This window comes from Carcharodon carcharias, chromosome 5 (assembly GCF_017639515.1).
Source record: "Carcharodon carcharias isolate sCarCar2 chromosome 5, sCarCar2.pri, whole genome shotgun sequence".
NCBI lineage: Eukaryota > Metazoa > Chordata > Chondrichthyes > Lamniformes > Lamnidae > Carcharodon > Carcharodon carcharias.
In genome coordinates this window covers 35,664,320-35,689,058 of record NC_054471.1, presented here as the reverse complement: position 1 = coordinate 35,689,058, position 24,739 = coordinate 35,664,320, and the positions used below count along the sequence as shown (strand labels likewise).

At 44.1% G+C, this 24,739-nt stretch overlaps 1 protein-coding gene across 2 annotated transcripts; it reads right to left on the bottom strand.

Annotated features, from left to right (window-relative positions):
- Window positions 1-19: 19 nt before the first annotated feature.
- Window positions 20-24,350, bottom strand: fosl2 (FOS like 2, AP-1 transcription factor subunit). 2 transcript variants are annotated; one of them, XM_041187587.1, is made up of 5 exons: window positions 23,514-24,350; window positions 17,187-17,438; window positions 11,684-11,818; window positions 8,009-8,116; window positions 20-1,035 (listed from the first exon to the last, which is right to left on the bottom strand). In XM_041187587.1, exons 1-5 carry the CDS (start codon window positions 23,616-23,618, stop codon window positions 514-516), a joined length of 1,122 nt encoding a protein of 373 aa, XP_041043521.1. In that variant the 5' UTR covers window positions 23,619-24,350; the 3' UTR covers window positions 20-513. The 2 variants fall into 2 exon arrangements, with proteins under 2 accessions (XP_041043521.1, XP_041043522.1); XM_041187588.1 differs by lacking the exon at window positions 11,684-11,818 and having other exon boundaries at window positions 23,514-24,347.
- Between the last annotated feature and the right edge of the window lie 389 nt (window positions 24,351-24,739).

Below are 24,739 nucleotides of genomic sequence, written 5' to 3'. Positions count from 1 at the left end.
TTTTAAAACAAAATTACTGCATGGTCCAAAAGAATATATATATATTTATATACACACCGTGGGTCAGCAAAATGTCGCTGTGTAGTAAATACTTTTGAGGAAGTAAAATCAGGAAAATAAAATGCTTTTAAACAAAGTTCAAAACGTAGGCTTCCCCCTTTGCTTGGCGCTGGTCAACTGTGAAGCTGCCCACTGCTGGAAGGACCTATCTATCCCAGCAATGGCCATTGCTGTGGTAACAGCTCCCTTACGGCTGCCGTTTTCCCCTCACCCTAGGGCCACCCGCCAGCACAGAATGTCATTGACAGAGTCTATACGCAGTGATAATGGCCACGTTTGTGTTGCTTGAGCAAACCCCCACCCATCCCAATCCCGCAACCCCCGTGAGTCTGAAGTGTTTAGAGATAGTTTCGATTCCATAAGTTCCAGTCGATAAAAAGAAGTTCATTTTCGTTAAGAGGCAGCCCTCGCCCATCTCCCTCAAGTGCCTTCCCTAGGCCACCAGCCACTTCCTCAGAGTGCTAGTAAGGTGGGGGAGTTCAAAGAGTCCGAGGACTGGTCCCCGCTGCTGCTGCTTCTGCGGTGGGCCTTGGAGCAGGACTCTGATGCAGGCTCTTGGTCAAGGCTGGGTACATTGGGGTAGGTGAAGACCAGGCTGGCAGCGCAGGGGGTGATGTTGGGCGCAGGCGTCGACGTGACCACCACTGGTGTGTTAAGGGGCTCGGCCTCCAGGAAGTAGCTGTTAGCTATGGAGATCTCGGTCACTGGTTTGATGACAGATCTCTGTGTTTTGGACAGGTTGGAGATGGCCAGCTTTGACTCTTCTTGTGGTTCCTGTTTGACCACCACTGCATTGTGCGTGCGGCCAACCCGTAGATCAGGGGATGGGGAGCATCTCCTGCCATCATTCCCAGGTGCCATTTTACAAACAGGTTTGTGAGCAACTAGCATGAACTCCAACTTCTCTTTCTCTTTCTGCAATACAGCTATTTCTTTCTGGAGACCGGATTTTTCCTCTTCAAGTTTCTCAGTTTCCTGAAAGAGAGAGAGAGAGAAAACAAATCAATCTTTCCTTTCACATGTGAGCAAATTCCTTTCTGACTAGCCCTCTTTCTGGTACCTTGAACTCATGGGTAAAGAGTTGGATCCGAGATCAGCTTCAAATTAACTTAAGTGGGAATTACGTCACAAGTGTCAGCCACGGTTTAGTTGGTAACACTCGTGTTGCAATGTTCCAGGTTCAAGTCCCACTCCAGGGCTCGAGTACACAAGTTAAGGTTGACACTCCAGTGCGCTACTGATAAAGAATTTCACTGTGGAATTGCTATCTTTCAGATGACAGTTCAAAAAAAGGGCCCCCTCTGCTTATTGGGGGTGGATGCAAGTGATCCCATGGCTGTTTCAAAGAAGAGAAAGGGGATTTATCCCTGGTGTCTGGGCCAATATTTACCCGATTATCTGCTTATCATATTACAGTTTGTAGGATTTCGCTGAGTACAAATTGGCTGCTGCATTTGCTACATTAAAACAATGGCTACAATTCAAAAATACTTCATGGGCTGTAAAGCACTTTGAGATATTGGTGACCATGGGTGTTTTATCCAGGACAGTTGAGTTTCTTGAGTGTTGTTGGAGCTGCACTCATCCAGGCAAGTGGGGAGTATTCCATCACACTCTTGACTTGTGCCTTGTAGATGGTGGACAGGCTTTGGGGAGACAGGAGGTGAGTTACTCCCTGCAGCCTCTGACCTGCACTTGTACCCCCACTGTCGACATCCCTGCAGGTTACCACAAACTGAACTGGACCAGCCATATAAATACTGTGGGTACAAGAGCAGATCAGAGGCCAGAAATTCTGCTGCAAGTAACCCACCTCCTGACTCCTGAAAGCCTGTCCACCATCTACAAGGCACAAGTCAGGAGTGTGATGGAATACACCCCACTTGCCTGGAAAAATGCAGCTCCAACAGCACTGAAGAAGCTTAATACCATCCAGGATAAAGCAGCCACTTGATTGGCACACCATCCACCATCTCAAACATTCGCTCCGTCCACCACTGATGTAGTGGCAGAGTCGTACCTTCTACAAGATGCACTGCAGCAACTCACCAAGGCTCCTTCAACAGCATCTTCCAAACCCACAACCTCTACCTCCTAGAAGGACAAGGACAGCAGACCAACATCACCAACTATTAGTTCCCCTGAAAGACACGCACCATCCTGACATGGAACTATATCACCATTCCTTCACTGTCGCTGGTCAAAATCCTGGAGCTCGCAAACAGCACTGTGGGTGTACCTACACCACATGGGCTGCAGTGGTTTAAGATAGCAGCTCGCCACCATGTTTTCAAGGACAACTAGGGATGGGCAATAAATGGTTACCTCGCCAGCAGTGCGCACATCCCACAAATGTTTTTTTTTAAAATGATCCAATTCAGTCTCTGGTTAATGGTAACTCCTAGGTAGTTGATAGTGGTGGATTCAGTGATGGCAATGCCATTGAATGTCATGGGGCGATGGTTGGATTCTCTCTTGTTGGAGACGTTCATTGCCCGGCACTTGTGTGCCACAAATGTTACTTGCCACTTATCAGTCCAAGCCCGAATATTGTTCAGGTCTTGCTGCAATTTGGACACAGCCAGTTTCAGTATCTGAGGAGTTGCAAATGGTACTGAACACTATATCATCAGCCATCATCCCACTTCTGACCTTATGATGGAGGGAGCTCATTGATGAAACAGTGGAAGATGGTTGGCCTAGAACTCTACCCTGGTGAACTCCTGCAGTGATGTCCTGGGCCTGACATGATTGGCCTCCAATAACCACAACCTTCTTCCTTTGTGCTAGGTATGACTCCAGCAAACAGAGTTTTCCCCCCGATTCCCACTGATTCCAGTTTTGCTAGGGATCCTTGACACCAAACTCGGTCAAATGCTGCCTTGATGTCAAGGGCAGTCACTCTCACAATTTCACAATTTCCTAACTTGTGTGCTTTGAGCCCCTATTTATAAAGCTCAGGATCCCACATGCTCTATTATCCGCTTCCTCAACCCATCCTACCACCTTCAATGATTTATGCACATATACACCCAGATCCCTCTGCTCCTGCACTCCGCTTTAGGATTGTGCCCTTTATTTTGTATTGCCTCTTCTTGATCTACCAAAATGAATCACTTCATACTTCTCTGCATTAAATTTTATCTGCCACTTGCCTGTCAATTCCATCAGCCTGTCTCCGCCCTTTTGAAATTTATCACTATTCTCCTCACAACTCAATATTTCCAAGCTATGTGCCATCTGCAAATTTTGAAACTGTACCCCATACACCCGAACCTAGGTCATTAATATATATTGGTAAAACAAACAGTCCTAGAAGTGATCCCTGGGGAATTCCACTACAAACCTTCCTCCAGTCTGAAAAACAACCATTTAGTACCACTCTGTCTCCTGTCACTCAGCCAATTTTGCATCCAATTTACTACTGTCCCATTTATTCCATGAGCCCTGACTTTGCTCAAGTCTAATGTGAGGCACTTTTTCAAATGATCTTTGAAAATCCATGTACACCCCTTCAACCCTCAAACCTCTCAGTTACCTCATCAAAAAAAAACTCAAGCAGTTAGCTAACCATGATTCACACTTATATCCATGCTGGCTTCTTATATCAATACAAATTTGTCCAAATGGCTGTTAATATTGTCCCTAAATAATATTTCTAAAAGATTTCCTACCACCTAGGTTAAACTGACTGGCCTTTAATTGCTGGGCTTATCTTATACGTTTTTTTGAACAAGGACATATGTAACATTGGTAATTCTCCATTTGTCTTGCACCACTCCTGTATCAGAGGAGGACTGGAAGATTATGGCCAGTCCCTCTGCAATCTCCCTCCACATCTTCAGATGCATCTCATTGGGTCCTGATGACTTATCAACTGAAGTACGGCCAGCCTATCAAATGTCTCCTTTTCATCAATATTTAACCCACTCAATATCTCAGATACCTCCTCTTTTGCCATGACTCTTGTCACACATTATCCATTGGTAAAGACAAATGCAAAGTACTTATTTAGTATCTCAGCCATGTCCCCTGCCTCCATGCAAAAATCCCCTTTTCAGCCCTAATTGGCCCGACTCTCCTTTTTCCCGTTTATATGCCTATAGAAGACTGTTGGATTCCTTTTATGTTAGCTGCCAGTCTCTTCTCATACTCTCTCTTATTTGCTTTTTCAATTCCTCTCTGAACCTTCTGTATTCAGCCTGATTCTTAGCTGTGTTCTCCATCTGACACCTGTCACATGCACCCTCTCTCTCTGCTTCGTCTTACTCTCCATCTCTTTCATCATCCAGGGAGTTGTAAATGTGCTTGTCCTGACTTTCTCCCTTATAGGAACGTGCCTCATCTATACCTGCACTCTCTCCTCTTCAAAGGCAGCCTATTGTTCAGTTATGGCTTTGGCTGCCAGTCTTTGATTTCAATTTACCTGGACCAGACCCATTCTCACCCTACTGAAGTTTGCCCTTCCCATCACCTGCTCTATTTTTTTTTCTATACTCACTTGCACATGATATGGTAATCTGGAGGTTATGACCTTGGGGACAGATGAGCAAGCAGGATCTCGGAGCTCCCAAAATCCACCTCCAGTCCCTCATCCCTCTTTCTACCCATGTCATTGGCACAGATACGGAGCACGACCACTGACTGTTCCCCTTTCACCCTCAGAGGGCCCTGCAACCACTCAGTGACATCCTTGACCTGGCACCAGGGAGGCAACATGCCATCCTAGATTCATTTTAGCAGCTGCAGAAACACCTTTAAAGTCTCCTAGCTGTCAAATCTCCTATAACTAGTGCTTTTTCAATATCCCTCCTGTCCCCCTATACAGCCGAGCCAGCCATGGTACTGTGGGCTTGGGTCCGTCTGCGTGACTTGGAGGAGCCTTCCCTCTCAGAATGGAACATTGGTTGAAGTGAGATGCACTCAAGGCACCCCTGCACTACCCAGCTGGTCTTCCTCGGCTGCCTGGCGGTGCCCCTGCCTACATGCCCTCGAACTTCATGGTGACCACACCTAGAAACATATCAATCATGCCAGTCTCAGCCTCACGAATGCACCACAGTGACTCAAGCTCTGAAACTGGGATCTCAAGCTGCAGCTATGATGACACTCTGTAGCTGAACGCTGTCTATTAGGGAATGGGATCCTGCCACCCTAACCTCTCTGGCCTATAGTGATTCCAAAGAAACGTGGCGACTATCCTCTAAAATGGTTGAGGAAGGGTTGTAACAAATCAGCTGGGATGGACATTAACTGTTGCCTTTTCCAGCAATGTCCCCAACCCAAGAACACAAAGTAACCATGGAGCCTGGTATTCGATAGGTCTCAAAAAGGAAATTTAATTCTCTGGTGTTTTCTATCTGACCTACTTACAAATCAAAAGGAATCAAGGATTGTGGGACAGGGCAGGAGAGAGTGTAATAGTAGAGGATCAACTCTTATCATCCTGAATGGTGTAGCTTGTTTGAGGGGCCATATGGCTTACTCCAGCTTATGTTTACTCACCCCTAAAATGCAGCGATCTGTCTATACTTAGCACTTGCGCAACACACTCCAGCCTGGGGCCTGCCCTCAGTGACAGGCCCCAGCCTGGGGGCCCACCCTCCACAACTCCCCCCCCACCCCCCCCACCCCCCCTTCAGTGACAGGCCCCAGCCTGGGGGCCCACCCTCCACAACTACCACCCCCCCCATCCCCCCTTCAGTGACAGGCCCCAGCCTGGGGACCTGCCCCTCACACTCCCCACCCCTCAATGACAGGCCCCAGCCCAGGGGCCCACCCTCCAAATGACACATTCCTACCATCACCCACCCTCAGGGAAACACACTCCAGCCTGGTCGCACACCCTCAGTCTAATATATCTGGCCTCTACATAATTCTGTGTCTAACACATTCCAATCTGTGTTACCCTCGGTGTACTGCACCTCAACCTGCAACCTTGGCCTTGGATTGACACACTCTAGCCTGCTTTTTAATCCCGAGTGACATGCTCCTGCCTGCTTATTGGCCTCATTGTAAAATAATGCAGTCTATGTAATTTTTTTTAAAAAATTACACTTTTGCTTTGAATAATGAACAGAAATCGCTTCCAGCCAATGAAACCAAATGAAAAATTGTAACCCCAGACCAGCAGTTACTTAATGAATGGGTCAATCATTATGAACAAGAATAAGCCATTCCATCTAACAATCCATCTCTTTCCACACACTGGAGCAGTCTCTCCTCTCAAGGGCCTAGCAATTCAATGGCACTGCCCAGCCCATTCTCCAGCCTCCAGTATAGTAGGTGGGAAATGTTCATGTTCATTAACAAGCTGGGCTAATGCCACCCACCATGTTGGTATGGATAATAAACTACTCATCCAGAACCTAAAATGGAAATTCGGAGATTTGTGTAATAGGATCCCAGCGGCTGGTAAAGCTCTCAGCCCAATTAGGACACCTTGGGTGTAGTCGTCACCAGGGAAACCAGGTCCTTTTTCGGCCTAATCAGGGGCTTGGGGTCAGGGACGTGCAAGGAGTTGCTGCCACCAAAGGCAACTTAGTTTGTCACTCTTATCTCCACACCTGTCCATTCTCCCCAAACCACCCCCCGCCACTGCTCAGATTTCGGACGAGATGGGATGAGAGGGGGAAAATTCGGCCCATGTTGGATTGTGACTGGGCTTAAAGTGGCAATCGCCAAGTAAAAATACGAGGCAGGAAAATGTCATCGTGGTCACAGGGCATTTACTAGAGATTCCGTGTCATTCTACCAAGAGTTAATGCGGTGGGAACAGAGATCAGAAGCTTTTTTGGTGGGATATGGCCCAGGGATCACTGAAGAGGACAGCAGGGCCTGAGAAAGCATAGCACATGGGCTGCAGGCACAGAGCAGAAAAAGGATTGCCTAACAAACTGCAAGTTTCTTCTTGTTTGTGCTAAACAATGCTCGGATCTGTTTCTCAATGTTGTTGTTCTTTGCAGGCTGACCTGCTTCTGGCACAGGCTTCCTCTTTTTGCAAGATTCTACATGTTATTTCAGATGGCACGAAAATGCTTTGCAACATTGATATTCTAACCAAACTCACACCTATTCTTGATCTCAATCTTCTCTGCACAGTGCAAAGATGCTGACTGTCAGGCTTTGACCTAAGCCTTGAAATGTGTGTTGCACATAGGATACTACAGAGCAGAGATGGAGAGCTCACACTGGTTTGGCACACATGCAACCCGATCAGTATGTTCCGAACGAGATCACTACGCTAGGTACATTCCAAACCGGAGCAGTCTGCCCCCCAAAGGCACTGCTGCCAGACATGACTCGATGCTACAGCTCTGTTACATTCCCCAGTGCAACTGCATGGATGGTTATTTGATGGAATATCATTCCCCATCCAGCCTGCAGATTGTAATTGAGAACGAGGCTGGCTCGGTTCACAAGGAATTGCTGCCCGACACATCAATCTCGGGTATTGACGCTTTATAGGTTGAACAGTCACAAGTGCCACACTGATATGAGTGGTAGATCACAGTAGCCAGTTCTGGTCAGATCTACTGCATGTGGTCCCCACCCCTTGACCTCTCACCTCACCACCCACACACTTGCACCATTGGTGGCCTGACATGCCCTTCCTCACAACATAGAGTCTTCCCATCAACTGGGAAGAGACCAAGCTCTGTTGTCCAATTGCACGAACCTTGATGTCAGTCAATCGTCCTTCACCATCACACCCCCCCAACCGCTAGTACATGGGCATTTGATAATTTAAATATAAAGTAAATGAACCAAAAAAAAACCTAACAATTTAGTTTGATATCCCTGGATTTTTTCCTCCTGGATTGTTCACAGCCGTGTGTTGGAGATCACCCTCAAGAAAATACTGAAAGGTGGTAACCCTTAGGCAGTTTTAACAGCCCTCTGCTAAGATTTGGTTCACACTGTTCTATTTAAATCCCATTGCACTTACATCTTGAAGCCTCTCCGTCAGCTCCCGACGTCTGTTCCGACATTTTGCCGCAGCCAGCTTGTTTCTCTCCCGCCGTACCCTTCTCTTCTCTTCCTCCTCTGGAGTCAGCTGTTCAAAGGATCAAGAGTTTACATTAGCAACTGGAGCAGATTTTGTTACCTTATCATGACAATTGGCGATGGTTTGGGGGAGGGGGGTCGGTTGGGGAGTGGTATAAGTGACTGCTAGTGACAGCTTTAACCCAAGGTTACTAAGCACGGACCTACTAATGAAGTCAAGCGGACTCTTCTCAGGTTCAAGATGCTGACAGGCCTGCTGTGTATTTCTGGAATTTTCTGCACTCAAAGCACATTTTCAACAACAACATTTTTTTTTTAAGTCCATTGTACAAGAACTCATGTACCCACGCCTCTACACCCTAATCCACAGGAGAAAGAGAGAGACAGGCAGACACTAGCTCAGGATATTAATCCCAAAATAAACAATGTTCTCAGCACCACTTAGACAGATATGAGAGCCAACTTGTGTACAGCAAGATTCCAAAAGCAGCACTGAAATGAGTGGCCAATTAACTAATTCATGGTGATTTTTTTTTGAAGGAGGAACGTTGAAGAGAGAACTCTCTTCAAATGCACCCCCTGTGCGCCTCCAACAGTTAGTGCTCCCTCAGTACTGCACGAGAATGTCTAGTAGAATGTGGGACTCAGCTCTTGATACGAGAGCGCTGGTGCCAGGCCAATGTGACAGCCACATAGATCAGATAAGCTCCACTGGAACACATTCGATAACATGCAGTCTGTTGGTACTATTTGCCTGCAGTTACAAAGAAAGGAACAGATCACTATTGAGAACAGCCTCTAATTACACATTGAGCCTTATTGGCACCTGGGATTTTGAGGATGTGGAGCTGGGATTGGGAAAAAGATTTACAGCACATTTCACCTGCTACACATTAGAGAATACCAGACTCTATCGATCTGAAGAAGGTTACTTCAAGGCAGCAACGTGGAGGAGCCATGTTTCAAAAGTGATTTGGGACAATGACATTGGCCGAGACTCTCTGTTCTAGTGACTCCAGTGACTGATCTGCTGCGGGAACTATCCTTTTTCCGTTCCTTCTCTTCCACCCTCCTGAAGGTGCTGCCTCAGGCCAGGATAAGATTCCATGGGTGACACCAGTCAAATGGTCTTGTACCACACAGTGTCACTGGGCTATTCAGGCAAGGGAGTCGGGGGTGTTCATAAAAAAAAAATGATGATCCTGCTGTGACTCAATGTGCATGCACACAATTTCCAGGAGGGTCACCAGATAGTGAACAGAGACACAGTCTGCTTTTATTTTCCCCTCTGTAACTCACAGATACTGAGCTGAATTGTATATATGAATCTATTAACTACAGAAAGGGTCAGTGTAGATAGCCAGATTGAATAGGGTGTCCATTGCTATTGTTGGGGTGCTGAATAAAGAGAAGGTAGTCTAAAGTGTAGGAATAGGAATCTACTGGTACATGGGGTGGATCAATCAATGGTTGGTCAATCAATCACTCCACACACGCGAGCGTTTCAATAGAGTAAAGAGGAGAAGCTGTTTCCTGTGGCAGGAGGGCCAGCAGCCAGAGAATCCAGATTGAAGGTAACTGAGAAAAGAACCAGAGGTGATATAAGGGAAGAAATTCCACAGTGAGATATTGGGATTTGGAATGCACTGTCTAAAAGCGTGCTGGAAGGGGAATTGCAGAAATACTTGGAATGTAAAATCTTGCAGATCTATTGGGACAGAGAGCAAACAAATAATAGGAAGCAGAGAGACACTCAGAAAAGAGAAAGTGTGAACAGAGGCACAGTCAGGATGAGAAGGGATGAGAACAGGGAGAGAGAAGAGTGGAAGAGAACAGCGAGAGAGAGAGCGCGCAAGAGAGAATACAGAGAGAGAGATCGAGAGAATACAAAGAGAGGGAGAGAGAATACAGAAAGAGCGAGAGAGCGAGACAGCAAGAGAGAATAGAGAGAGAGAGAGAATACAGAGAGAGAATACAGAGAGAGAGAATACAGAGAGAGAATATAGAGAAAATATATACAGAGAGAGAATACAGAGAGTGCAGAAAGAGAGACCGAGAATAGAGAGAGCGAGAATACAGAGATAGAATACAGAGAGAGAGAATGCAAAGAGACAGAGAGAATACAGTGTGAGAGAGAGAATAGAGAGAATACAGAGACAGCGAGAGAGAGAATAGAGACAGAGAGAGAGAGAATAGAGACAGAGAGAGAGAGAATAGAGACAGAGGGAGGGAATAGAGACAGAGAGAGAGAGAGAATACAGAGACACAGAGAGAGAATACAGAGACAGAGAGAGAGAGAATACAGAGACAGAGAGAGAGAGAATACAGAAAGGAAAACCAGAAGATATTGGCAGATGGAATACAATGTGGGAAAATGTGAGGTTAGGCACTTTGGTAGAAAGAATAGAGGAGCTGAATATTATTTGAATGGAGAAAGACTGCAGAAAGCTGCAGCAGAGAGGGATTTGAGGGTCCTCATGCATGAAACACAAAAAGCTAGCATACAGGTTCAGCAGGTGATAGATAAGGCAAATGAAATGTTGGCCTTTATTTCAAAGGGAAAGGAGTATAGAAACATAGACGTCTTGCTAAAACTATAAAGGCACTAGTTAGACCATACTTAGAATACTGTGAACAATTTTGTCCCCTTATCTAAGGACAGATATATTGGCATTGGATGCAGTCCAGAGAAGGTTCACTAGGTTGCTCCCGGGTATGGAGGGATCTTCTTATGAGGAGAGGTCAAGTAAATTGGGCCAGTACTCATTGGAGTTTAGAAGAATGAGAGGCAACCTTATTCAAACATATAAGATTCTTAGGGGGTTTGACAGGGTAGATGCTGACAGGTTGTTTCCCCTTGTGGGAGAATCTAGGACCAGAGGACATAATCTCAGAGTAAGGGGTTGCTCATTTAAAACAGAGATGAGGAGGAATTTCTTCTCTCGGAGGGTAGTCAATCTGTGGAACTCTTTAACGCAGAGGGCTATAGAGGCTGGGTTGCTAAGTTTATTCTAGGCTGAAATAGACATTTTTAATCAGTAAGAGAATCAAGGGTTATGGGAAAAGGCAAGAAAGTGGAGTTGACGATTATCAGATCAGCCATGATCTCATTAAATGGCAGAGCAGACTCGATGGACCAAATGGCCTAGTTCTGCTCCTTTGTTTTATGGTCTTATGATAGCAAGTGAAGTTGGGGGACATAAGGAGACTGAGGTTACTGCAAATATACACGTACAGACCAGAAGAGCACAAAACAGTCAGAACCAGCTGTTAGCCGAGACACATATTAGTTGCCAGGCCACCAAGTTGGAAATGGTTCACAGGCAACTAAATAATCGTTTAAAAACGAGGCAGATGAAAATAAAACGAGATCAACAAACACATAAGCCAAAACCTCAGTTACACACTTCGATGAGAAATATTAGAATTCACACAGAAATATCTCTCAACACCGATTTCGCAAAATAAGACGTTGGATGGAAGAGTCGGGGGTACAGATCAAACTTTTTTTAAAAAAATCAACAAGGATGGTTAAAGAGAAATGCTTGTTCGCCCAGCCCATTAGGCGGAGCAGCCCCACCTGTTGGGCAGGAGAAACTGGCAGGAGCAGACCTACCCTGCAGAAACATGTCAGCTCTTGGTCACTCCCGGAGCAGCACTGACGATGGCCGTTGGGAAGTCCACGGCCCAGGCCATGCTGCCCTGTTGGATGGAGAAAGTGCAACGGCAGAGGCAGGCGACAGTGGATAATCTAAATAGGAGGGAAGGAGGTGGGGGGGTGGGATGGGGAAGGGAATAAAAAATACAATTTAAAGAAAAAAAAAACAGGCAAATAAAATCAAACCAACGAAAATGACTTTCATAACGCAGGGCCTTCCAAGCCTGTGGAACTCTCCTCTCAATGTTCCACAGAATTCAGCAGGTTAAAAGCAGGCAAAAGCCAACCAAGGGGTTCGGACAGGGCCAAACAATCCGACTGTGCGGTTCCCTGGTGATGCTGCACCACCGCAATAAGCTTAAATATCACGTCCAGCTTTGGGAGGCAGGTGTTTCAGTAGGACGAGGACTGATTTTGGATGACACCACTGCCTGTGGTTGAATGAACAAGGTGATTTGGATTTCAAAAAAAAAAAACGAGGGACAGCCATTGCTTAGTTGGTACCGCTCTCAGTTCAAGCCGTAAATCATGGGTTCATGACTCGAAGCACAAGAAATAGGGGTAGACTATATGGCCCATCAAGCCTGCTCCGCTATTCAATACGATCATGGGCTTCAACTCCATTTTCCCACCTGTTCCCCATAGCGCTTAACTCCTGGAGACACCAAAAATCTGTCTACCCCAGCCTTAAATGTAGTCAGTGAAGGAGCATCCATGACCCTCAGAGGTAGAGAATTCCAAAGGTTCACAACCCTTTGAGTGAAGAAATTTCTCCACATCTCAGTCCACTCCAGGAACCTGAGCACAAACTATAGGCAGACACTCAAGTGCAGTACTGAAGGATTAGTGGCAGTGTCTGCCCTCTCAGGTGGACATAAATGATCCCATGACACTATTTCAAAGAAGAGAAGCGCTTCCCTCGCTGTCTTGGCTAATATTTACCTCTCAATCAACATCTAAAAAAGGTGATGTGGTCATTTATCCCATTGCTGTTTGGGATCTTGCTGTGTGCAAATTAGCTGATGCATTTCTTACATGGTGACTAGATCTTCTTAACTGGCTGTTTTTTTTTATTCATTCATGGAATGTGGGCAACAATAGCTAGGCCAGAATGTATTGCCCATCCCCAATTACTCTTGAGAAGGTGGTGGTGAGCTGCCTTCTTGAACTGCTGCAGTCCATGTGGTGTAGGTACACCAACAGTGCTGTTAGGGAGGGAATTCCAGGACTTTGACCAGCAATAGTGATGGAACGGTGATATATTTCCAAGTCAGGATGGCGTGTGACTTGAAGGGGAACTTCCAGATGGTGTTGTTCCCATGTGTCTGTTGCCCTTGTCCTTCTGGATAGTAATGGTCATGGGTTTGGAAGGTGCTGTCGAAGGAGCCTTTACTATATAGTGCTTTAGGACATCCTGAGGGTGTGGAAGGTGCTACATAAATACAAGGCAGTCTTAAAATCTGACAAAGGTAAGGAAATTTGCTCTGTCTGTTTTTCCTCTCTCCTCATCATTACATAGATGGATTAGAGCCCATCAAGCAGCCCGAGTACATTTTGTACAAGTTTAGAGTGAGATGACCAACTGTCCACAGATTCGAACAGTTTGTGTGGATGAACCTTGGTGCATGTTAGGGACCTTAAAGTAGGAGGGAGCTGGTACGGCTAAGTGTCAATTGCCCTACACAGACCCCCTCACAAACGGACCATATTGGATCAGGTTAATTCACCTCAACCCTTATACAATAATGGAACTGATAATGTGAACATAATTTAAATCTAACCCACCAAGGGAGAAGTAGGCAGGGTCACGTCGACCACTCACTTTGCTTTAACATCAGTCAAGCTGGATGTGGGAGTAAAATCAGGCATCATATGCAAACCTGGAGGGTTAGGGTGAAATTATATTTGTGTCTCCATTGTGAGGTAGGTACAGGTTCAATCTAATAAAGAGGGGACTTTGGGTTCATGCCAAAAGGAATGACCAACGCAACAAACTTCCAAATAGGGCAGTGGAGGCAAAAATATTTGGATGTTATAAGTGTCAGTGGATTCGGTGATGAGAATGGGAAGCAGACTGTATAATTGTATGGAATTGGAGGAGGTAACTAGAAGAGAGCAAATGGTCCCCTTTCGCTTATTCATCTTGTGACTTAACTGAAGATATAACAGTTGGACTGGCAAACGAACTACTTTCTTGAAAAAGCAGCAATACAAAAAAAAAACATTGTTCTCGTTCAACTCCTCTCCTACTTTCCATTCTTTCCTGAAGCCACAAAACTCCTAACCTCGCTCAGTCTCTTCCTTCACCCTATAAAACCTCCAGAGCTTTTAAAAACCCCAACCTCGCTCTTACCTGCTTATTACTTGTCAATTTAGCTCACCGACACTCCTACCTTTTAACCTTGGTGTGTCGTGCACTGTGGCCCTTAGCCCTTCAAGGTTTCACAATAAAAAAAGATAACTCGCAATCCTGTAATACCTGCTCAAGAAACTCCCGTAAACATTCCAGAAAATTCCACAAGGTTTAATCATTGAAGGATTTCTCCCTCAGGGTGACAAGTGATTCTGTGGCTTCTTTATTTCATATCTCATTGTTCACAAGTCCCACAAAGCCGCCAATGCCATACGTCCATTAATCAGAACCTTCTTGCTGCGCGTTCCTTTTGCCAGCAGAACAAAAACTACACAGCCAATTAATCGCTTGTTTGAAGTGAAGAACTTCGCTGAGCGTCTTGAGGGTGTGAAAGGTGCCATACAAACGCAAGCTCTTTCTTTCTACATGGTTGCTAGGTCCCAGTAAAACACCTTCATTACTCAGATATCAGATACATGAGCACCATCTCATGCCAGGCGAGCCTCAAGTGGCAGGCAATTGCACACACATCACTCCAGCAAGTCATCCACTAGATTGTGCTTCAAGCAGATTTTGGGAGTGCACCTGCACTTATTACATACACACGCAGCCAATGACACAGACAGATACCTTTACCACCTGTTAATCCCCAGGCTCCCAATTCCAATTTATTCTACTCCAGAATCTCAAAACTATTGCGCAATGTATCTCTAGCTTCCTGCACACCATTATCCCAAACACAGAATCAACTAAATTCCTACTTCTCAATTAATCTGTGCTATTCTGCCATAATGCAAGTAGACTGTGCTCTTTCTCTGTAATGTATCCATATGGTGTTTTTCTGCTGTCATGTCCAGTGTGTAATTCTCTATAATATGTACAGAGATTGTTATTCACTATAACATTTTGGATGCATTTACAATACAAGACATACATTGTGAAATCATCTTTAATATTCACGTATGTTATTCACTGATATTCCGAGGCAGCTGCTGTTCACTGTCATATACACAGGCATTTGTGCTGCAATATACACGGCATGAGATATTCCTTATAATATGCACAGCATGAACAGTTTATGCTATTCTCTACAACATACATGGTGTCTTATTCATTGTACATAAATAATGCCCCGTCCGAAGTATTAAAAATTTTTGCACTGTCTGCACTTTGTTGTCTTTATTTATACTCGACTTTATTTCAACAATCTTCAAAATTACAATTTCAAATTTTATTTCCATGGTAAATTGCTTTATCAAAATTTAAAACATGTCTATATCCTACATTCAAAAATAACATGCATTCATACAGCACCTTCAACATAGTAAAATGTCCCAAGGTGCTTAAACGACAAGGGCTATGTTCTAACTAACCGTCAAAAGCACAATAAACTGTAAAGATGCACTTGGTATACATATATGGTGTATATATGGTGTAATATATACTGGGTGTGCTGCTTCCTTACAACAGGCTTAATTACACGTTACAACAAAACTTAACACAGGTGATGCGATTCGATTACAGAAACCTGGCCTGTGTGATAGTCCAACAGAACATCCGATGTGGGAAGAAACCCAAAATCCTGACTGCATAAAACAATCTGCGATTCAGTTTTGTCGTACACCCATATATGCTGTGCTCTACACATCCTCTATTAAAAAGACCTATATATTTGTAACTTTATTTATTTTTCAGAAAAGGATTTTATACGTAGGTGTTTTGAATATAAAAGCAGGTGAGTGATGTTGAATTTGTACTGAACTTGGCTGAGTCAGAGGTTGAGGGCAGTTTTGAGCATCCCATTACAGGGAGGATATTTAGGTCACAGACGGGGTATACTGACGGATACCAGGAATGAGAGGTTATTATAGTGGGAAAAAACAGTTGAAAACATGGGTGGGGGGATGAGAGGTATAGAGGCACACTTTCTTGACTGAAGCAGAAATAATTAAGGAGGCATCTAAATGGAGAATTTCAAAATGATAACAGGTTTTGAGAAGATAGTGAAGGATTTGTTACTAACAAGTAGAGACAGTTGCAGGTTTCTTTTCTTTATTAATTCATGGGGCGTGGGTGTTGCTTGCAAGACTAATTGCCTTCTCCAGGGCAATAGGAAAGGGCAGTAAATACTGGCATTGCAAACAACGCCCACATCCTTTAACAAATAAAAAGATGGAGAAAGATCACCAGGAGGAAGTTAAGAGCAAGGAACTTCTTTTTTTTTTTCTCCCCCAGATAAAGGATTATTAGAACGTGGAATTAGGAGCTACTGAGGTAGAGGCTGGAATATAGCTTCAAAAGAAATTGGATAATTCAAGAATAGTATGTCAGGAAAGAGCAAGAGTAGTGGATTAAAGTGGATTCCAGATAAAGAGCTGCCACAAGACATCTTTTGCACTGGAAAATCTGTGGTTCCTCAACCTTCAAAATAGCACACACGCCGTTGTCTCTGCATTGACCTCTCTATGGATTATGCTGACCCCCACCCATATTCCCTCACCCCCACCATCCCTGTCTTGATTACACTAGTAAAAAAAACATTATCCTACTTTAGTACTAAAGTGAACTTTGCAGAGGAGCCTCTCAATCCCAATGCAAACTGGATGACAACAGAACCTTATATATTGAAGCTGTGCTCCAAGCTACTGATATTTATTTAAAGAAAGTTCTTGATGTGTTATTTTAACTCATGTCCTTTAATGTGAAATCTTTGTTTAAAAAAAGTGGAAAGATGGGGTTTAGAAGGGAACTTTGGACCTCTGGTTCCCAAAGCTCTCCATTACTAGGCTTTTCCTCATCTTATGTCTGGGTCTCTTGTTGATTAGATGATTGTCATGATTATTCACCACCTCCATTAACATTGTATCATGAACTACCAGGACGGTAGAAGGTGAACCAGATGGAACTTGATCTTTTCCATCCAACACTTCCTATGAGGTGATTCACATAAATATCTTGATTACAAAGATTAAAGGGAAGAAAGTAAATTGGAGAAAAATGATTATAAAAAGTAAGAAAAGCAGGAAATTGGATAAAATTTCAGATAGCTAAATGAATGGGACAAGGATTGATACGTTAATCTCTGCAGACACAGGGCTGCAATCTCACCTGCTCGTCTCTTTTTCTTCGTAATACTGTTGCTCCGATGGTTTTAATAACCCCCGGTCGGTGTAAAGTGGTGGAGGAAGGTGATGAGATGCTGGCCCCAGGTAGACTGTAAGGGTGCGACCGGGAGTAAGGGCTGGACATTGAGGTTATAACTGTGGGCTGAACCATCCACTGTAAGTCCTGGCTGGTAGTAATGGCGGTGATTGTCGGAACAAAGGCACTGCTGGATCCTGGCATGTCTGATCTATATTTCTGAGGAGGTTAAATAAAAACAATAAAATAAGGTCAGTGAGTGCAATTGCTGCAGCCCCACAATGATGCAATCGAAAATGTATCCATAAACATCTCACAAAAGCCATGGGAAACTCTGCTGCTGGTACAGGTGGAGGAAAACCATTTCTAGTTCCCAATTTTCAGCCTCAAAAAACTCTTATTTTAAGCAACATTGTTATAACCACGTAGAGCCCAACTCCAGCTTGCATTAAAAAGCTGCATTTATATAACGACTTTCATAACCATAGAAGGTCCCAAGTCCTTTACAACCAATGAATTATTTTAAGTCAATGTTGAAATGTAGGAAATCATACCTTGTTCTCCATTTTCTCCTTTTTTCCTTATCCATTTTATTCCTTTGTACATAACTCGAACTTACAACTGGTATGGTAACATATCAGTTATGTTACTGGTTTGGTAATCTAGGAGGACTGGATTAATAACCCTGGGAACCAGAGTTCAAATCTCACTGTGGCAGGTGGAGAATTTGAATTTAGTTTAAAACGTCTGGGAATAAGACGTGGAACCAGTAAAAACATAACAAAAAAAAAATCACCAAGAAACTGTTGGATGATCAGAAAAACCCAAAGGCTTCATTAATTTTCTTTAACAAAGAAAATCTGCTGTCCTTAACCAGTCTGACCCCTGTGATTCCAGCCCCACTTATAAACATAGAAACATAGAATATAGAAGCAGGTCATTTAGTCCTTCGAGCCTGCTCCGCCATTCATTATGAACATGGCTGATCCTCTATCTCAATGCCATACTCTCTCGTACTCTTAGATATGCTCCAAAGTGACCTAGTAGCCACTCAACTCTGTGATGGGCAATAAATGCTAGCCTTGACAGCTAACCCACATCCACAGAATGATTAAAACAGCTACTGACATTAGCACATCCTGCTGTTCTGATTCTGATTTTAACCGCCAATAATGCAAAAAGTCTTTTCCAAATATCCAAGCCCACAGAATTCAAATAGGACAAACAAGAGCATGAAAAGCACAAATAAGGCTGATTTTCCAGTGCTTGTGGAAGGCTATGTCATAGACAGGTTACAGAATAGACAGATCTGATCTAGATCTCTATGCTGCATGTGCAAACCTGAATGTGAATGTTGAACGACGATTGTATCACAGCTTTTAACTCCCAGATACAACTAGCCATGGTAGCAGGCAGTTAAGAGTCAAGTAGATTAATGTGGGACTAAAGTCCCATATATGTGACTGGAAAAGCACTGAGATGCACTAAAGTCCCATGTAGACCAGAGGGAGCAAGGACAGCAGGTTTCTTCCCATAAAATATATTAATTTTTTGACAATCCAACAGCTTCTGGCCAGTTTTACTGACAACAGCTTTTTAGCTTCAATATTTTTTAAATCCCAAAGTCTTGAACTGCATGGTGGAACTTTAATTCTATAGTTCATATGCCCAAGTTTCAGATTACTAACCCACAAACATAACCTCTATTCTTCTGTAACCTTCTTTCATTTTTATTGTTCTGCAAAAGGAAGCAGCAAAAAATAACTTGGACCACACTGACTCAAGAAACACAGAGAAGCTACCTTGAAATTGACAACCAACATGGTTTTAAGAGTTAACCTGACAGCTGTAATATAGAAATCAGCATTCCCATAGATGTCTAATGGAGAAGAAATTCAAATAGGATTGCATGAAGGAAAGGAGAGTTGGCCACCACTGCTTAGGGATACCCTCACCAACCAGCATTCATGTCATACCTACAAGCATGTTGTATTGGCAGTAACCTCCCTTACTGAGGAAAGGGAATGTTAATGAATGGTCAAAAGGCTGGCATTTATATGGTATGTCACCGCATCACACACTGCCTTGTATTCAATATTACTTTGTATATACACAGACAATAAACTTGGGCTTTCTTTGTATCTCCAGTGGCCCTGAGATGCTAGTGGTGGGCCACTTCCTTGAACCATTGAATCCTTGTGGCAATTACACTCCCACAATTTCATCACTTAGCAATTTCCAGTAGTAGTGATGAAAAAATAATGATATATGCTCAAGACAGGACAATGTGTAACCTGGAAGCGATTCCATTCTTACAAAATGGAAGGTGGCGCTAATTTAAATTCTAAACTGTGAACCGTGAAACTTCTTTTGAAAAAGATCAAAACATCTATTGCTCAAATCAGATGTTGGTTACAAGTTGAAACTGACCAGAGTATGAAATATGGAAGGTATCCATTCTATAATGGATGTTTTCTTTCAGATTCATGATGGAGTTCATCTATGCAAACAACGCATAATAGACACACACCAGGGAAGTCTCGATATTGTAACCAACGTTAATGGCTATTTCCTGCCTTGCTGTGGTATATTGAGCTGTCATCTCACCGAACTATAAATACCAGAAGACTATGGATAAAGAACAACTTAATAGGCCAATGAAATAGGAACGCTAATGTATGTTTTTTTGTAGAAATTACAATTATAGTAGATCTATCCAGTGAAAAATGACCAGAACTGCATACAAAAGGCAAAAAATATATTAATGTAGGGGAATCTTGTCATGGCAAAATCTGTATTAAATATACATAACTTGCATGCACACACAAACACGTGCAATACATATAAAGCTGTGATACTCAGTATTATGCAATATAATTTGCCAGAAGTGATTTGACCATAAGTGCTGTGTCTCACTTTGCCTAACCTAAAGAGGATGTCTGAGGTACCTCGGCATGAGAACATTGCTTACATTGTTTCTATGCCATGGAGCTAGGGGCTTTAGGCTGGACTCCTTATCCGTGGGCTTCTAAACATGGTACTTTTCCTCCAAAGGGAGAGTGTACAAAAAGACCAGAAAAAAGTTGTGATAAAATCCTTGTTAAATTAATCAGTCACTTACGGCAATGGTTCTTACTAAGGAAGCCTAGAACAAGCTATAATATAACCTTGCTCTTAAACGTTCAAGATTGTATGTCAGTCGGCCAATAAGGCTTACTTGCAGTTGGGTTGCCAGTTGCCCAGTTTTAGAGGAGATCATGTGGTTTGTTGAGCGAATCAATTTGAAAAATAAAATCAAATGGAATCTGGGCACAAGTCTGGTGGCAAAACCAAATCCACCCCCTAACCACCTATCCCCACTTCCCCCAACATACTCTTCCTCTCAGCCATCCAACACCATCACCCTATCCCCACTCCCTCCCACACACACTTGCTGATGCAGAGGTTGTTATTAGCATTTACAATTGTCTTTTCTCAGCAAACATCAGAATTTAAATCTTAATCCCATTCCCTGACCCACCCACCTAGGACTTGGCAAATGGTGGCAGCCAAGCCTAACTTTTGGATGAGGCATTAAACCAAACCAGCCCCCTCCTTCTCCCCCCACCCACCCTCTCATAGGACATAAAAGATCCTACGGCACTCTTTCGAAGAAGAGTACATTTCTCCCTGGTGTCTTGGCCAATAGTTATCCCCCAACCAACATCACTAAGGCAAAATACCTGGTCATTATCAGATGCTGGTTTTGGAAGTTTGTTGTGCATCAATTGGATGCTACATTTTTTGCATTACAGCAGTGACTGCCCTTCAAACAAATAATCCTTAAGTGGCTGTAAAGCCCTCTGAGTTACCCTGTGGTTCTGAAAGGCACTACGGAAGTGACACTTTCTTTTTCACTTCTGTGGATAGAGGACACTGAATTAGGGCAACTGGCAAAAGAACTAAAGGCAACATGAGGGAAATTTTTTTTTTTTAAAATGAAGAGTGGTTAGGATCTGGAATGCACTGCCCAAGAGTGTGGTGCAGGCAGATTCAATCGCAGCTTTCAAAAGGGAATTGGATAAGCATCTGAAAGGGAAAGAATTCCTAGGGCTATGGGGGATGGGAGGGAGAGTGGGATTAGCCAAATTGCAATTGCAGAGAGAGAGGGTGTGGAGCTGATGGGCTGGATGGCCTCCTCCTCTACTGTGATTCCATGATAGAGGGAGAGAAGCTGTGCAGTATTGGTAGGGACCATGCAGGGAGCTCTCTTGTCACAGAATCACATCCATTATCCACTAGTTTTGATCTTCACAATCAGCTGCCGAAATTCTTAGGAACAAGGATCCCAGACAGTGAACTAAAGAAAAAAAAACAACACTGGAGAAAAAGATAGCTGGAAACAGAAAGGAACCCGAGCCACCGTTGTCAAAGGACCTCTGGCAATACCCAAAGTCCAGAGAGATGGAGAGACACACAAAGCACACACAGTTAGTAGACGAAGTATCACAGAGGTACATTTAATTTTCTAAATATAAAAATGTGTAATAAAAGCTAGAAACATTCTAATCCGGTATGGTTTCAAACCACAAGCTATGCAGCCAACAAAACGCCCACTGTGTAAAATAAAGGGGGCGGGCAGGGAGGGTGGGGGGGGGGGGGAGTTGGGGTGGGGCCAGAAAGCTGCCTTGTAGCAGCGTATTTACAGTAAGTCAGTACATTAAACACACTGACACAGCTAAGCCCCCGGGGAGCAGGATGAAGTTCGCGGCCCACGATTGGTAAAAGCGGGGTGGGGCTGACTGCCCAAAAGAACAGTCAGTACAAACGTTGGCAAGAATTCCAGTTAAGAAATGAAAATAGCTAAGCAGCAGGAGGAATGTCGCCAACTACTACCCGGAAAGAGTTTGGAAATTACAATTTCGAGAAATGTTATTTGGCCATGGAGATGGCGCGGTGGGGGGGGGGGTGTCGGGTGGGGGGTGGTTGGTGGTGGGGGCGGTAAACAAAAGCCCCATCTCTTACACGTTATCATGTTGGCACCAGGATTGGCTAATGACTTCCGCCACTGAGCTGGAGCAGAAAAGTCCAGAGAGTTTTTTTTTTTAAAAACACAAGAGTTACGAAACCGATTTTGTAATCCCAGCCAACTCTGGCCTTGCGCAAGCTTCCCTCCAGCTCGCCTCATTTCTTCATCAACCTTAAAGGCAGGAACAATGCGTGAAGGATTGCGTTAAATAAACAGGGAGAGGAAAGTTACATCAGACCAGCTCTCCAATTAAAGTGACAGCGCCCTAGATTTAACTAAACCGGAGAGAAATGCACTGTTCTTTCATCGATGATAAATTATAATCATTCGTTTTTTTAAAAAAAGTGGGGAGGGGGTCCAATAATTGGTGATTTCATTACAGTGGAATAAGTTATTTAAAAGTGACATTGTTGGACCAGCTTTGGGTTCGTTTGTTTAATTGAATGCTGCCTCTTTCCAAGGAAATCTGTGCACTTGGTGGAAAATCTGACTGCATCGGAATTCTATTCCCTCGCTCCCGCCTTGCCCGGCAGTTTGGGAGAAAAGTGACACTTCTTCACGTGAAATGGACCAAGAGTACACGAAATTTGCCCAGGGAGAAGGAGGGAGAGAGAAACCTTAAGGGGGGAGGGGGGGAGGAATGGGGAGACTACACACTTATTTTTGGAAAAGGACTCGGCAAAGAGAAAAATCTCCTCCCCGCGGATGTAAATCCAAAGAGTAATCAAACTCATTAAAATGAAAGTGTCGTTTATTCAGCTAAAAAGACCACCTGTACACACAGTGGGAGCAGGGAGACCATCTGACGCCGCTCCGCTAGTACAACCTGGTGATTCACACTTGTGCCAATGTTTTAACAAGCCTCTCACTACACACTGGGCAAACACACAGTCCCAACTCTCACAGACAACCGCCGACCGGGATCAGGAACCAACACACAAGCCACAGACTGGGTCTAGGGCAGGTAAATGAAAGAACTATAGCCTCTCTCTCTCTCTCTCATTCACACAAACACGCCAGATCGCCTCACTGGGTATGCGAAGGAAGTAAAAACGGCGACCGGTTACCGAAATCCGTACGTTTAAAAATAATGACAATTTTACAATAGTGGCACACTATAAGCTATTTGGAAAAATCCATAGGTTTAATATTCTTAAACGAAATAGATTTTTGAAGGGAGGATGGTGGAGATGGGAGGGAGATGTGTTTCGGGGTGGGGGGGGGGGGGTAAAGTATCAGGAATCTTCTCTCTCTCTCTCTCCCTTCCACAGGGTGCCGAGCCTTACCTGGGAAGCACTGAGGGAGCCGCTGCCGAACACGCTGTCCTGGTGAACTGGAGACGCGCTGCTGCGGGACGATGTGTCGTAGTTCACGGGATAATCTTGGTACATGTTCCCCCGCGGAAATGTTATTTTTTTAAGCGGGACCGACCGTAATTTCTCTTGCGTAGATTTGCTCCTATGTATATATATATATATAATTGAAATATATATATATCTGTGTTAATATAATTCCAAAAAAACGCAAGTCCGCTTAAAACGTCTCCTTCAGTTATTTCCAAGATACACAAAGCGTTAGAACAAGTTTTCCTCTCACACTCTGCTCTTTTCTGGTCTGTTTCTCTTCTTGCAGCTGATAGAACTGCAAAAAATCCATAAAACTTCCTGGATTCGTTTTCCTCCCCCCAAAAAAAAACTTGCTTCCAAACTTTCACCCCCAACACCCCAGCTTTTCTAGAATGAAACTTTAATTAATATTTATAATTTAAAAAGAGTCACAGTCTCTTTTGTTTTCGCACACACTCCCTTTCGCGGGTCTGATAGCCTTTGCAGTGACTAATAATTTTTTTTCGCCATGCGCCGCCCCCCCCACCATCCCCCCCCCCAGTCGGATAGTCTCCGAGTTGCTGTTCGCTGTTTCCCCGAGGTTGATGAGTCAGTCCTCTGGTATTAAAGTCTGGTCTTTTTATTTCCAGCTCTCCCGCAGCTAAGAATTCACGTCAACGCTGCTGGACCCGCCCAACCTCCAGCAAACGGGGAGGGAGCTCAGAGAAACCTTGCCTCTGACATTCAGGAGCTCACAGCTTTCCCCCACCACCCTACCCGATCATCCAGCCCATTGCTTTATTTCCACCCTGACCTTTTCCTTTCGCACGTGTCTTTTTTTTTTTGTTGTTGTTGTTGAAAGGAACTTATTTGTAAACGACCCAGTTGTGACATAGGATCGGTGCGAGCTCCTTGCTTCTCCCTCTCTCTCTATGACTAAGATCTGGTCGATGGTACCGTCCATTGACGTAGCGTGTTGCCTAAAAATGGGTATTTGCGTCAAATGATGCGAGGTGTGGGTTTCCTTGGTTAATGTGACGTCTGTTCGGAGGGATTCCCTTTTCGTGTGTTGCAGAGAGATCTAACCGCCCCTCTACACACATTCCCACTCACACAGACCCCCCCACCCACCCACTCCCCACTAACTGTTGCAAAGAGTGAAGATGCCCACACCGCTGAGGTGGGGG

Excerpts from the sequence above, each read along its gene's own strand:
- fosl2 (XM_041187587.1), bottom strand. The coding sequence starts at position 23,618 with ATGTACCAAGATTATCCCGTGAACTACGACACATCGTCCCGCAGCAGC. Across the intron at positions 11,819-17,186 it reads GAAGAAAAAGAGACGAGCAG|ATTATCCACTGTCGCCTGCC; the intron begins GTGAGATTGCAG and ends CCTCCTATTTAG. Across the intron at positions 8,117-11,683 it reads AGCTGACATGTTTCTGCAGG|CTGACTCCAGAGGAGGAAGA; the intron begins GTAGGTCTGCTC and ends TCCTTTGAACAG.